This window comes from Dryobates pubescens, chromosome 17 (genome assembly GCF_014839835.1).
Source record: "Dryobates pubescens isolate bDryPub1 chromosome 17, bDryPub1.pri, whole genome shotgun sequence".
Classification (NCBI taxonomy): Eukaryota; Metazoa; Chordata; class Aves; order Piciformes; family Picidae; genus Dryobates; species Dryobates pubescens.
The window spans coordinates 9,826,790-9,840,174 of NC_071628.1; the positions used below are offsets into that span (position 1 = coordinate 9,826,790).

Genomic DNA, 13,385 nt, shown 5'->3' on the forward strand with positions numbered 1-13,385 from the left:
ATCACAGCACCCTTGCTTCATCCTCCAGCTGCTCTCCACCATCATTCCCATTGGGAACAGGGTCGAAGGGAGAACCCTAGGTGAGGGGGATCCAGCAGCCACCTGGGAACAGGGAAAAGCTGGTGGCTGGAACGGGCTGCTCCCATCACAGCACCCTTGCTTCATCCTCCAGCTGCTCTCCACCATCATTCCCATTGGGAATGCCATCTCTGGCTGGGGAAGGGGGGTGTGTGGGTGTGCTGTTCCTCCCAGCCCCACCCTGCAGCAACCCCTCTCTTGCTTTTAGGACCAATTCAGGGCAGGCTTTCAGAGAGAGCAAACACTTTGGAGACAACTTTGCTTTCAAGTTCAGCTTCATTACATTTAACTTTTATTAATTTTTTTCTTTCTTTTTTTTTTTCTTTTCCTCTTTTTTTTTTGTCCTTTTTTTCCTCTCCCTTTTTTTCCCCCCTTTTTTTGTTGTTTTTTTTTTTTTTTCCTTTAATTTTTATTACAAAAACCAGTTGCAGTTATTAACAGCTGTACAGATTCTGCTACATACTTTGGTGTAAAGTTGAGAAGTCTGATCTAGGACCCTCTCTCCCCCCCACCCCCCACCCCCCAGCTCTGGCCCCTGCACTTCTTTTCCTTTCATGTCCCTTTCTTCCCTTGATTGTGGGGAGGAAAACAAGAGCCCTGACTTTCAAACCAGTTTGCTGGCAGAGGCAGCTCCAAACTTCACCCCCCCTCCCCCAGCCCTTTTCCCAACGTTTCCATCAATCCAAAGAGGATGAGGGGATGGATGCTCCAAGCACCATGGGGGTTGGACGCAGCGCCAGGGACTTGGGCTGCAGGGGCTGAAGAACAGTCCCAAAGCACAGTCAGGGCCTGGCTGAACCCATCAGTGAGTACCAGCATGGGTCTGGGGGCTTCTTCAGAGTCACTTCTTGGAGTGCAACCACCCTCAGAACCACTCCTCCCTCAATGCAGGTTGGGTTTTGATTAGCACACAAGCTCCATCCCGTCTCCTCCCCCCGGGGAGGAGAAGCCACCTGGAGATGACATCAACATCCCCAACCTTATTCTCTTCTTGAAAAAGTTGGGGGGGGAAGGATAAAATCTCAAAAACCTTTTAATGTTTATGGGAAACCCCCACCATTTCCCCTTAAATCCTGCTTCCACTCCTCCTTGCTGCCAGCCACACAGCCCAAAGAGCCGGGGCTTGGCTGCCCGGCTGCCCCTTGGCCAAACCTCTCCCCTGGCCCCTGAAAGGAAAACAAACAAAACAACACCCCCACCCCCCCCAACCCATCACTTCCCTTCTTCTTTTTCCTCTTCCTTCTGCCCAGCTTCAACTCCAACCATTAAAAAAGGATCCATTAAAAAAAACAAAAGGTGGTATCAAAAAAAATCCTCTCTTCCATCTGCTCCCCTCCAGGGTGAGCTCTTCTGCTCCACAAATAACTTTGAGCTCCTTTTGGGTTTTTTTAGGGGAGAGGGGCGGGGGGGGGGGGGGGAGATGATTTTCACCCACCCCCCCTCCCCACCTCCCACTTTGTTTTTTAAAGTAGAAAAGGCTGAAAGCAGGGAACTAGGGCAGGGGTTGGGAGGGAACAGGAAAAGGGGAGAAGCTTTCCTCCAACCTCAAGACCAGAGAGGCCAACGAGACCCTTGTACAGCCCCTTGGGTTACTGGGGGTGGGGGTTTTTATTTGGGCCACCCCACCCCATCCCCCAACCACACACAAACCCCTTGCTGGTTAGCAAGCTTTTGCTCTTAAAAAAACCAAAAAAAAAACTGTATTTCTTTGTTTGTTTGTTTGAAAGGTTATCCATTCTAATTCTTTACTTTCATTTGAATACAAAACACAGAAGTTGCTATTTATAGGTTTGTTTTTTTTCCCCTCTTTTTCTTTTTTTTTTTTCCCCTTTTTTTCTGTTTTTTTTTTTGTTTGTTTGTTTCTCTTTTTTTTGTTTTGTTTTGTTTCTTTTTTCCTCTTTCATGGCTCCCTGAGCTGAATTGACTTTTAAAACTTTCTTGGAAATCAACTCCTCATCTCTTTCTCTCTCTCTCTCTCTCTCTTCTGTCCGAAGACCCAGAAGGGCTCTGGTTGTTTTGTTGGGTTGTTGTTTGTTGTTGGGGTTTGGGGTTGGTTTTTTTTTTTTTGCACAGCAGTGGGGCTTCCCCTTGGCTCCAAACATCCAAGCACAGGAAAAAAAGAAAACGAAACAGAGGTCCAGAACCAAAACAAACAGAACAAAAACACAACCCCAAAACGTCCATAGATATAAAAAGAAAATCATCGAAACAAGCCCTAAATAAACCTGAAACAAAAAACCAGGTGATTTGTGTTGCTTGATGTCCCATCCAGTTAGCTGAGGAGCCAAAGCTCAGCAGCCTTTCCTCACCCATCACTCACAAACCAACAGGGCAACAGACAGAGCAGGAGCTCAACCTTTCGAGCTCTGCCCTACGGTGGTCGAAGTGCTGCTGGAAGCCGGGGCGGGGAGAGGAGGGGAGGAGCGGAGAGAGAAAAAGTTCCACGGAGCCTGAAGGATGCTCCAGGATGAAAGGGTGGGTGGGGTGGGGTGGGGAGAAAAAGAGAACAAACCCAAAAAGAAAAGGAAAGGGAAAAGGATGAAGTTTGCCACCACCAAAAAAAAAAACCCCCAGCCCAAACAACCCCAAAGCCAAAAGCCAAAACCAAACCATCAGTGGAAAATTACAATTACAGCAGACGAAAAATACACAACTAGTGTAACTGGGGAGGGGGGGGAGGGTGGAGGGTGTGTGTCCTCCCTCCCCCCCAACCCTTCCAACTCTATTTACTAGTCCAAATATTTACATTTTGTTTTGTTTTGTGTTGTTGTTGTTGTCGTCCACAAGGATGCACCCCCACCAGGAAACAACAACAAAAAAAAATATATAGGAGAAAGAAAACAAACAACCCAACAACAACAACAACAACAACAAAAAATCGATAAAAATTAGAAGTCACAATAAAAAATAAGTCCTTTATAGTGCCACCAAAAAGAGCAGATGGAAAGAACTGGAAACAACCAAAACAACAACCAAAAAAACAAAAACAACAACAAAAAAAAAACCCAAAAAAAGAACAAAAGAACCAAATAAACACACACACACCTCCCCCACCCCCACCTCCCCCCCCACCCCCCACTTTCCTCTTCCTCCTCCTTTTCCTCCTCCCCCATCCCACCCTTCCAAAGGAAAACAAAAAAGCAACCAAACCGAACCCAAGCCCCAGCCCTTCCCTCCCTCCCCCAACAAAAAAAAACCCACCGAAACAACAACAACAAAAAAAAAACCTTTTCAAATCAACCCCCTAAAACCAACCCCATAAAAAAAAAACAAAAAAAACAAACCACCAAACAACCCCCCCAAAATAAATCTTCGTTCAGGGCTTCAATGTGTGCCATAGTTGCAGACCTCCTCCTCAATCCGCGCGGGGTCGGGCGGAGGTTGGGCTCTCCCAGAGCGACGCCGGTCCGTGTGGGTAAAAAATCCTTTTGTTGGGTGGGGGGTAAAGAGGGGGTGAAGGGGGAAGGAAACAAACAAACAAACAAACAAACAAAAAAAAAAATCACACCCCAAGAGGTTTCTCGGCCTCCCCCCCCCACACCGTGGCCACCCCGAGTTCTGGCCGCCGGCAGGTCGGCGGCGGGCTCGGCGCGCGCGGGGGCGCGCTCCCGGCTCGGCAGGAGAAGGCGCGTCCGCCGCTAGTAGATGACCTCGTAGACTGTGGCCTTCTTGTCCCCAGAGCCCGTGACGATGTACTTGTCGTCCGCCGATATGTCGCAGCTTAAGACGGACGAGGATTCCTTGGACTGGGGAGAGGAAACAAGGGGGAAGGCGTCAGGGTTGGGCTTGGGCGCGAGGGACGGCCCGGGGGGGTCGGTTCGGGGGTTCGCGTTGGACTGCGGGAGCGGTCGAGGCTTTGGAATAGGCTGCCCAGGGCGGCGGTCATGAGTGGAATGGAATGGAATGGAATGGCATGGAATGGCATGGAATGGCATGGAATGGCATGGAATGGCATGGAATGGAATGGAATGGAATGGAATGGAATGGAATGGAATGGAATAAACCAGGTTGGAAGAGACCTTCGACATCATCACTTCCAGCCCATCATCCAACACCATCTAGTCAACTAAACCCATGGCATAAACATTGGAATGGGCTGACCGGGGAGGTGGTGGAGTCACCATCCCTGGAGGTGTTTAGGAGGAGGCTTGATGGGGTGCTTGGTGCCATGGTTTAGTTGATTAGGTGGGGCTGGGTGATAGGTTGGACACAATGATCTTGAAGGTCTCTTCCAACCTGGTTTATTCCATGCCATTCCATGCCATTCCATGCCATTCCATTCCATTCCATTCCATTCCATTCACCTCCAGGGATGGGGACTCCACCACCTCCCTGGGCAGCACATTCCAATGGCCAGTCTCTCTGTGAAGAACTTCTTCCTAACATCCATACCTCCAGGGTGACTTCTCCAATTCTACTCTATGATTCTGGATTGGTTTCCTCAACAGCACAGCCACAGCCATGTGCTGCTGGTAGCATCGCCACATACTTGGGACCAACCCCACCACCCCAAAAGGATGGATTTCCACCCCCCACCACAACCCCCCCATCCATAGCCTTCCACCCCAGGATGATGCCAACAGGAGGGTCTAGATGCTGCCCAGCCATCCTCATGCTCCATGGAAGAAGTGTCCTACCTGGAAGATGCTCGCTCCGTAGGGCGTCCTCCAGGCGTTGAGCAGGTTGTCTTTTCCAGTACTCACAAACCATTTACCTGGGGCCAGGGAAAACGATGTCAGTAGCCAACAAAGTGCTGCTGCTGGACCTCCAACCCATGGCCAATAGCACTGAAGCCACCGCTCGGACCCCAGGGCCAATAGCACTGAGGCCACCGCTCGGATCCCAGGGCCAATAGCACTGAGGCCACCGCTCGGACCCCAGGGCCAATAGCACTGAGGCCACCGCTCGGACCCCAGGGCCAATAGCACTGAGGCCACCGCTCGGACCCCAGGGCCAATAGCACTGAGGCCACCGCTCGGACCCCAGGGCCAATAGCACTGAGGCCACCGCTCAGACCCCAGGGCCAATAGCACTGAGGCCACCGCTCGGATCCCAGGGCCAATAGCACTGAGGCCACCGCTCGGATCCCAGGGCCAATAGCACTGAGGCCACCGCTCGGATCCCAGGGCCAATAGCACTGAGGCCACCGCTTGGACCCCAGGGCCAGGCTTTCCCTGTTCCCCAGAGGCTTCTGCCTGTTGCCACCCTCAGCAACTGGAGATTTTGGAGAAAATGGGGAATCTGGAGATGTTCCAGAGATGTCCCCCTTAAGTCCTCTCTTGGTGGGACATGTCCCACCACCAGCCAGCACTGGCTCACCTCCTGCAGTGCCAGAGGGCAAATTGCAACCACCATGGGATGCTTTTAGGGGGATAATCCTCACCTCCACACCCAACCTATCACCATGCCCCAGGCATCGTCCCTTCCTGCCACGGTCTTTGGCGGTCAGGACAGGAGCAGAACTTAGGGCCAGCAGAGCCACTTACCGCAGTAGGCGAACTTGAGGGAGAGGACACAGCTCTCATGGAGGTGCAGCTGGTACTTGTCAGGTTTGGTGTGGTGCAGAACTTCCACGTTGCTGCTCTCCATGCCCACCGCCAGCCACTCGCCCGTCGGGCAGTAGCCCAAGGAGAAGATCTGTGGTGGGGACACAGACACGGTCAGCGATGGAGTTTGTCCCCACACCAGCTGTGCCTGCAGCCCCCTGGCCAGGCTGTGCCTGGAGAAGCCACCACCTCTGTGACCACAAACCATTCTCCATCAGAGAGAGATCCCAATAACATGGGCATGAGCCAAAGTGGAGGTGACTTCTTGCTGATTTTAGTTGGAAGAGACCTTTAAGAACATCAAGTCCAGGACATTACCCCAGCACTGTCAGGTCACTGCTAAAGCCCTCCCCTCAGCACCACATCTCCATGGCTTTGAAGCCCCTCCAGGGATGGGGACTCCACCACTGCCCTGGGCAGCTTTTCAAGCCAGGCCTTGACAGCCCTTAAGGGGAAGAAATTGCTCCTCCTGTCCAACCTAAACCTGGGGCAACTTTAGGCCATTTCCTCTTGTCTTATGTTCCTTGGAGAAGAGACCAACTCCCACCTGGCTCCAAACTCCTTTCAGGGAGCTGTAGAGAGCCAGAACATCTCTCCTTAGCCTCCTCCTTCCCTCCAGGCTGAACAACCCCAGGTCCTTCAGCTGCTCCTCACAAGATTCATGCTCTGGACCCTTCACTAGCTTTTCCTCAGAAGTCCTGCTCTGCCCAGGGCACCCCACATGGAATGCAGCCACTTCCAGAGACAGTTCTTCTGTCTGTGGACAGAAAGCACCTTCCTGGCATCCTCCAGAAGAGGAAGATCAGTGCAGAAAGCAGTGAGACTGAGTAAGCTCTAAGCCACAGGGTACTTGTGGGCTGGAAACTACAGTGGCCCAGCTTCTAAATGCTCAGCTCCATGGGGATAATCTTTTGAGCAGGGCCTGTTGTGACAGGACAAGGGGTGATGGTTTGAACTCAAAGAGGAAGATTCGCACTGGAGAGAAGGGAGAAATGTTTGACCCTGAGGGTGGTGAGACCCTGGCCCGGGTTGCCCAGAGAGGTGGGGGATGCCCCATCCCTGGAGCCACTGCAGGCATATCCATGTTTTCAGAGAAGCCACAGGAACACCAGGACAGCTCCAGCCCCACAAAGACTTCTGCACTTGCCAAGAGGACACAGTGCCCCAGGTTCTAGACGAGGGCTCTGGGAGGATCTGCAGGACCCATCCCACGTGGAAGGCACGACCACGGCCATGCACAAACAAGCAGCTGAGCTGGAGGGATAAAGCTGTGGGGGGAGTCTCCATGAGGAACTACAAAACCAGGAGCTACAAAACCAGAATGTTCCCTTCCTCCAAGGTCAGCTCTTGCTTACCTGGGAGGTGAAATCATGCTGCTGGAGCTGTCTGCCTTCCCGCAGGTCCCAGGAACGCACCGTGTTGTCCAGACCCCCCGTCCACAACTTCGTACCGTCGTGGGAGATGTCTATGCAGCTGGCGCCGTCTGTGTGGCCTTGGAATTGCCTTCAAACAACCCAAAACAAGGCAAATCTTCAAGGGGGAAACACACACCTCAAAAGAGCTGGAGCTCAAGAAACACCTCTGAAGCTTGCCCACCCCATGGGAAACCCACTCACGGAGCGTCCTGTGCTGAGGTTCACCAGCCTGGCCGCACTCAGTTATAAAGGAAGCATCACGAGATAGGGCTCCTGTCACCATCCCCAAGGGGCTCAGAAATAAACCAACCCAAAACATACCAAAACATGGCCAGAAAGACCCAGCCAACGGAGAAGACAAAGACTTGGAGCCCCCAACCTCCCTGGCACGGCTGGAGGCTGCTCACCTGACGAGCGTCTGGTTGTGCAGGTCCCAGACGGCGATGTTGCCGTCGCTGCAGCAGGAGAAGCAGACTTTGGCGTCGGGGCTGATGGCCAGGGCGTAGCAAGCGGGGGCAGAGGAGGTCAGCTCGGCTTTGATGCGAGGGGTGGGGGAAGCCAGGTCCCAGATGGTGAGGGTGCTGGCTTCTCCTCCCACGATCAGCGTGCGGCCGTCAGGGAGGAGTTTGCAGGAGCGGATGTAGTTGTCCCTGTTCTGGAGGGGAAAGAGGTGTCATTAGGGGGGCAAAGAATGATGCACAGCATGGTGGAGGTGGAAGGGAGATCATCCAGTCCAACCCCCCTTGCTACAGCAGCTTGCCCAGCATCACAGTAGCCAGGGGGGGTTGGAAGCTCTCCACAAAAGATGACTCCACAACTTCTCTGGGCAGCTTGCTGCCCAGCATCACAATGGCCCCATGGGTTTGGAAGCTCTCCACAAAAGAAGACTCCACAACCTCTTTGGGCAGCCTGCTCCAGGGCTCCAGCACTCTCACACCGAAGAAATTTCTCCTCCTCTTCAGATGGAACCTCCTGGGCTCCAGTTTGTGCTCACTGCCCCTTGTCCTGTCCCTGGGCACCACTGACAAGAGTCTGGCTCCATCCTCCTGCCTCCCATCCTTTAGCTCTTGCTGAGCACTGAGCAGATCCCCTCTGGGGCTGCTCTTCTCCAGGCTCAACAGCCCCAGGGCTCTCAGCCTTTCCTCTCCTCACAGAGATGCTCCAGGCCCCCCAGCATCTTTGTCCCCAGTAGTTCCCTGTCTCTCCTGAGCTGGGAAGCCCAGAACTGGACCTAGGCCTCCAGGTGTGGCCTCACCAGAGCCCAGTAGTGGGGAGGGAGAACCTCCCTCGACCTGCTGGCCACACTCTTCTTTGGGCACTTAGGACACCATTGGCCTTCTTGGCCCCGAGGCCACACCGCTGGCTCACAGTGCCCTTGCTGTCCACCAGCACTCCCAGGTCCTTCCCCTTAGAGCTGCTTCCCAGGGAGGTGGTAGAAGCCTCATCCCTGGAGGTTTTGAAGGCCAGGCTGGATGTGGCTCTGAGCAGCCTGCTGTAGTGTGAGGTGTCCCTGCCCATGGCAGGGGGGCTGGAACTAGATGACCCTTGAGGTCCCTTCCACCCCTAACAGATTCCCAGCAGGTCACCTTCTCACCTGTAGGGCATTATTCCTCCCCAGGGCCAGGACCTACAATTACCCCCTGTGCAACTTCATGAGGTTCCTAGCAGGTTAGCACGGCGGGGGAGGAATGCCAGGAGGGAGAGGCGCTTGGGGGACCACCATGACTCGCACGCCCGCGAGGGATGCTGCAGCTCCTTCACGGCGCCCTTACCAGGCAGTCCAGCTGGGAGATGGGGCTCTTGCTGCCCGGCTGGCTGATGTCCCAGATCTTCACGCAGCCCTTGCCCCCGGTGTAGACGTGCCTGGTGGGGTTGCTGATGGTGACAGCACAGACCACCTCCCCGTGGCTCAGGGTGTTGATCTGCCGGGCGTGCCGCGGGATGCCGGGGCCGGCCAGGGCGTCGTGGGGGAAGGGCACCGGCTGCATCTGCCCGTCCGCGCTCACGTGGAAGGAGTAGGCCCTGCCAACGAGCCCAACAGCCTGGTCAGCCACACACACACAGCTCTGGGGCTCCTCCAGCAGAAGGGGAGGCTGGCTGCTGTTGTGACCCCACTGCCGGGTCAGGAGGCCATCGCTGCTCTTTGAGAGCTTGGGGGGACCCAACCCCCCCTGGTGAAGCCCCAAGTTCATCACCACCCAGCACGCCAAAAAGAGACCAGGAGGAGCTTATGGTTTCCCTCCAGGGAAGGAGGCCAGGACAGGAAGGAATAGGCTCTGCCAACGAGCCCAACAGCCTGGTCAGACACACACACAGAGCTCTGGGGCTCCTCCAGCAGAAGGGGAGGCTGGCTGCTGTTGTGACCCCACTGCCGGGTCAGGAGGCCATCGCTGCTCTTTGAGAGCTTGGGGGGACCCAACCCCCCCTGGTGAAGCCCCAAGTTCATCACCACCCACCACACCAAAATAAAGACCAAGAGGAGCTTACGGTTTCCCTCCAGGGATGGAGGCCAGGCTGGAGGGCAGGCCAGGGGCTCTCATGGGTGGATGTGGGTCAAAACCAACCTGCCAAGAGACACGTGGGTGTGGGTGAGGTTGGACGTGTGCTGGACACACGAGCAAACATCTTCCCCATCTGCCAGCCTCGTGGGGAGACACAGTGACGCCCTCTTCATAGGGTCTAAGACTGGTTTGGGTGGGAAGGGACCTTTAAAGGTCATTCAGTCTGCCCCCCTGTGCAAGTCAGCAGGGACATCTGCAGCCAGGGCAGGTTGCTCAGAGCCCCAAATGACCTGACCTGGAATCATTCCAGGGGGATGGGGCATCTCCCACCTCCCTGGGCAACCTGGGCCAGGGTTCCACTCTCCTCACAGTCAAGAGCTTCTCCCTCCCTGCTCCAAAACTCCTCATTATTTATTCCCTGGCCAAAGTAAAAGGGGTGTGAAGGGAGCAATTAGGCAAGAGTGGACACAGGGATAGGTAGGACCATGCTCACCTTCCCTGTGGTGTCCCCACGCTCCTGGGGCAAAGGGAAAACAGAGGGAGCTTGGAGCATGGAAAAGGGTGGCACATGGCCATCACCCTGTGGGTGTTGACTGGTTGGACTTAATCATCTTATAGAATCATAGAATGGTCTGGGTTGGAAGGGACCTCCTAAGGTCATCTAGTCCAACCCCCCCTTGCAGTCAGCAGGGGCATCCTTGACTAGATCAGGTTGCCCAGAGTCCTGTAGAGCCTCACCTTGAGTATCTCCAAGGATGGGGGCCCCAACCACCTCCCTGGGCAATCTGCTCTGGGGAGGTCTCTTCCAACCTGGCTGCTTCTGTGATTCCCAGCACCCTTTGGCAGCAGCCAACCCAAACCCCCAACCGCTGAAGAGCCTCCGTTTCACAGCTGGCACCAAGGGGACCTCCCCCCCAACCCTGCCCCCAGGCCCCTACCACCACCCACCCCCTCCCCAGGCCCTCCACCCCACCGGGCACGCCAAGAAGGAGCTAAAAGTGCTACGTACAGCTCCAAAGCTCACCATTGGCGACCGGCCATAGGCGGCGGCGGCGGCGGCAGCGGCGCTCATCTGCGGGGGGATGTTGTGGAGCCCGGCGTAGGCCCCGGGGCTGGTGAGGGACCCATTCATCTCGTGGTGGCCCATCATGGCGAAGGGAGCTGCGTAGGAACCAGTGAGGGAGATGGGTGTCCGTAGGGCTGAGGCTGTAGGAGGGGTGGGGAGACGGTCAGGGGGGGACGGAGCCCACCAGCCCTCCCGCCGCCGAGCAAGAGAATCGTTTTCGAACGGGAAAGACCTTTCAGAGCCCAAGTGCTAGCCCAGCGCTGCCAGGTCACCACTAAACCTCAGCTGCACAGCTTCGGCATCCTCCAGGGATGGGGACTCCCACCACTGCCCCAGGCAGGCTGGGCCAGGCCTTGACAACCCCTTCCATGAAGAAATTGTTCCTCATGTCCAACCTGAGCTCTCCTGGGGCAATTTGAGGCCATTTCCTCTTGCCCTGTCACTTGCTCCTTGGGAGAAGAGACCAAGAGACCCCACCTGGCTCTAACCTCCTCTCAGTGAGCTGTAGTGAGCCAGAAGGTCTCTCTTCAGCCTCTTCTCCTCTGGGCTGAACAACCCCAGCTCCCTTCTCACCAGACCTCCTCTCCCAACCCTTCGCCATCTTCTCTGGCTCTGCTCCAGCTCCTAATATGTCCTTTTTGTAGTGAAGGGACCCAAAACTGAACCCAGGGATTTGAGGCTTCACTCCCCACCCCTAGTCAAGGGGGACAATCACTGCCCTGGTCCTGCTGGCCCCACCATTGCTGATCCAAGCCAGCTGAAATGGCTGAACCTCCATCCTCACCCCATCCCTGGCACAGGGACCACCTAAACTACTGACAAGCCAGTCCCGATCTGGATTAAGCCCCCAATAAACCTGGAGACTTCTCTCAAAGCTCCTGTGCCCCCCAAAGGCAAACACAGGCTGAAGCCACACTGGGTGCAGCAGCAGGGGACAGTTACCCACCCAGAGGGTCCATGCCCGTTGGCTTGCCGGGCATCGGCCGCAGCCCCGGGGTGCTGCTGGTCCCAGGGGTGGGAGCATCGTTCCTCGGCGTCGGAGTGTTGGACTTGAGCCCGGGGGTTGAGGACTTGTCATTCTGCATGGAGAGGAGAGAGACACCACAAAGGATGAGGTTCCACCACTGGGGTCTGATCAGCAGCCTCCCAGACCCAGCGAGCAGCCACGGCTGGGGAGCCCCCGCCCCAAGGAAAGGGAAGGACGTACGTGTCCCAGGTCCTTAGTCTTGGAGGAGGGAGTGCTGCTGGAGGAGGCCACCGAGGCTGGGCTGTTGGGTGCATCCCCCTTCTTCAGCCCACGGGCTTTGTCTATGCCATTCTCTGGTGGGGAGTGGGCTGGGCTGACCCGGGGGGTGGCAGGGTCCTGTGGGACAGGAGAAAGCGTTGGCACCACCAGAAGGAGGGAAGGTTCTCACCAGGGCTCTTTTGCAGGGTGGAGTTGGGTTGGTGGGGGGATGGCTCTAAGGCATCACCCCCAAACCTCAAAACCTCACCAGGTTCTGAGGGGAGGAGCAGAACCCTCCAACCCTCCCCCCCACCATGGCTCACCTCGTTGGAGACATCAACCACCAGGTCATCACTCTTGTCACCATCACTGTCCTGCAACACAAAGCGAGTCACATCAGAAAGCTGCCAAACCCTGGGGTGAGAAAGAGTCCCCTGAATCCCAGCCCCAGCAGGACACAGGTCACCCAAAGCACCTTTGGAAACCATTAGAATCATGGAATGGTTTGGGTGGGAAGAGACCACTAAAGGTCATCTTGTCCAACCCCCTGCAGTCAGCAGGGACAGCTGGAACTAGAGCAGGTTGCTCAGGGCCCCCCCACAGTGGGTCCAGGAATGGAGCATCTCCCACCTCTCTTGGCAGCCTGGGCCAGGCTCTCACCACCCTCAGGGTCAAACATTTGTCCCTTCTCTGCAGTGTGCATCTCCCTCTTTCAGTTCAAACCATCCCCCCTTGTCCTGTCACTACAGGCCCTGCTCATGAGCCTGTCCCCAGCTTTCCGATTGGCCACTTCAAGCACTGAGAGGCCACCAGAAGGTCTTCCCAGAGCCTTCTCTTCCCCAGGCTGGACAGCCCCAACCACACTTGTCCCTCACATATCGGCTCATGCTGTCCTTCTCCTCTGCTTTCCTCTTCTTGGAGTCAATGCTGTAGTCTGTGGAGCTCCGGTGCTTCTCGCTGGCCCTCAGGCTCTCCGAGGGCGAAACCGAGTTGTTCTGCAACGACAAAAGAGGCTTTCAAGTTGGCAACAGGACCTTCAGGAGCATCAGCTGAGATGATGTCACAACCCACCCTCCAGCCAGCAACATGCTCCCGATCCAGCCCTGTCCCAGAGACTGCATAACCCCAGTGGGGGAGCGAGACTCCCACCATGGTGTTCCAAGCCAGGATGGATGGGGGCCTGAGCAGCCTGGTCTAGGAGGAGATGTCCCTGCCCAGGGTAGGGGCTTGGAAGAGAGATGATCTTTAAGGTGCCTTCCAACCCAATCCATTCTATGATTCCATGTTGTGCCAGGATTCAGGCTGGGCTGAATGATGGTCATAGAATTGTTAGGGTTGGAAGGGACCTCAAGGATCATCCAGTTCCAACCCCCCTGCCACGGGCAGGGACACCTCACACTTGATCAGGCTGCTCAGACCCACATCCAGCCTGAACTGAGCATTGCTTGGAGATACAGGGATGCTGTTGGGTCTTCTCCATGCCAGCAAAGCTACCTGTGGGTGCCTCATCCACAGAAGAGAAAAGGGAGGGGCAGGGTGTTGGTTGAAGAGGTA

General features: G+C 55.5%; 1 protein-coding gene across 5 annotated transcripts in view; it reads right to left on the bottom strand.

The window, feature by feature from the left end:
• Window positions 1-3,709: 3,709 nt before the first annotated feature.
• The window catches only part of TLE3 (TLE family member 3, transcriptional corepressor), a 41,240-nt gene continuing 31,564 nt past the window's right edge, over window positions 3,710-13,385 (bottom strand). For 4 of the 5 annotated variants that reach the window (XM_054168802.1, XM_054168801.1, XM_054168800.1 and 1 more), the window contains exons 9-20: window positions 12,707-12,826; window positions 12,155-12,205; window positions 11,814-11,969; window positions 11,553-11,685; window positions 10,550-10,746; window positions 9,527-9,603; window positions 8,812-9,061; window positions 7,447-7,694; window positions 6,980-7,127; window positions 5,565-5,715; window positions 4,716-4,792; window positions 3,710-3,824 (exon numbers count right to left, since the gene is read on the bottom strand). In XM_054168802.1, coding sequence (XP_054024777.1) covers window positions 3,717-3,824; window positions 4,716-4,792; window positions 5,565-5,715; window positions 6,980-7,127; window positions 7,447-7,694; window positions 8,812-9,061; window positions 9,527-9,603; window positions 10,550-10,746; window positions 11,553-11,685; window positions 11,814-11,969; window positions 12,155-12,205; window positions 12,707-12,826 — 1,716 coding nt within the window. In that variant the 3' untranslated portion in view covers window positions 3,710-3,716. The remainder of the gene's footprint in view (window positions 3,825-4,715; window positions 4,793-5,564; window positions 5,716-6,979; window positions 7,128-7,446; window positions 7,695-8,811; window positions 9,062-9,526; window positions 9,604-10,549; window positions 10,747-11,552; window positions 11,686-11,813; window positions 11,970-12,154; window positions 12,206-12,706; window positions 12,827-13,385) is intronic. The other variant, XM_054168803.1, reaches the window with a different exon arrangement.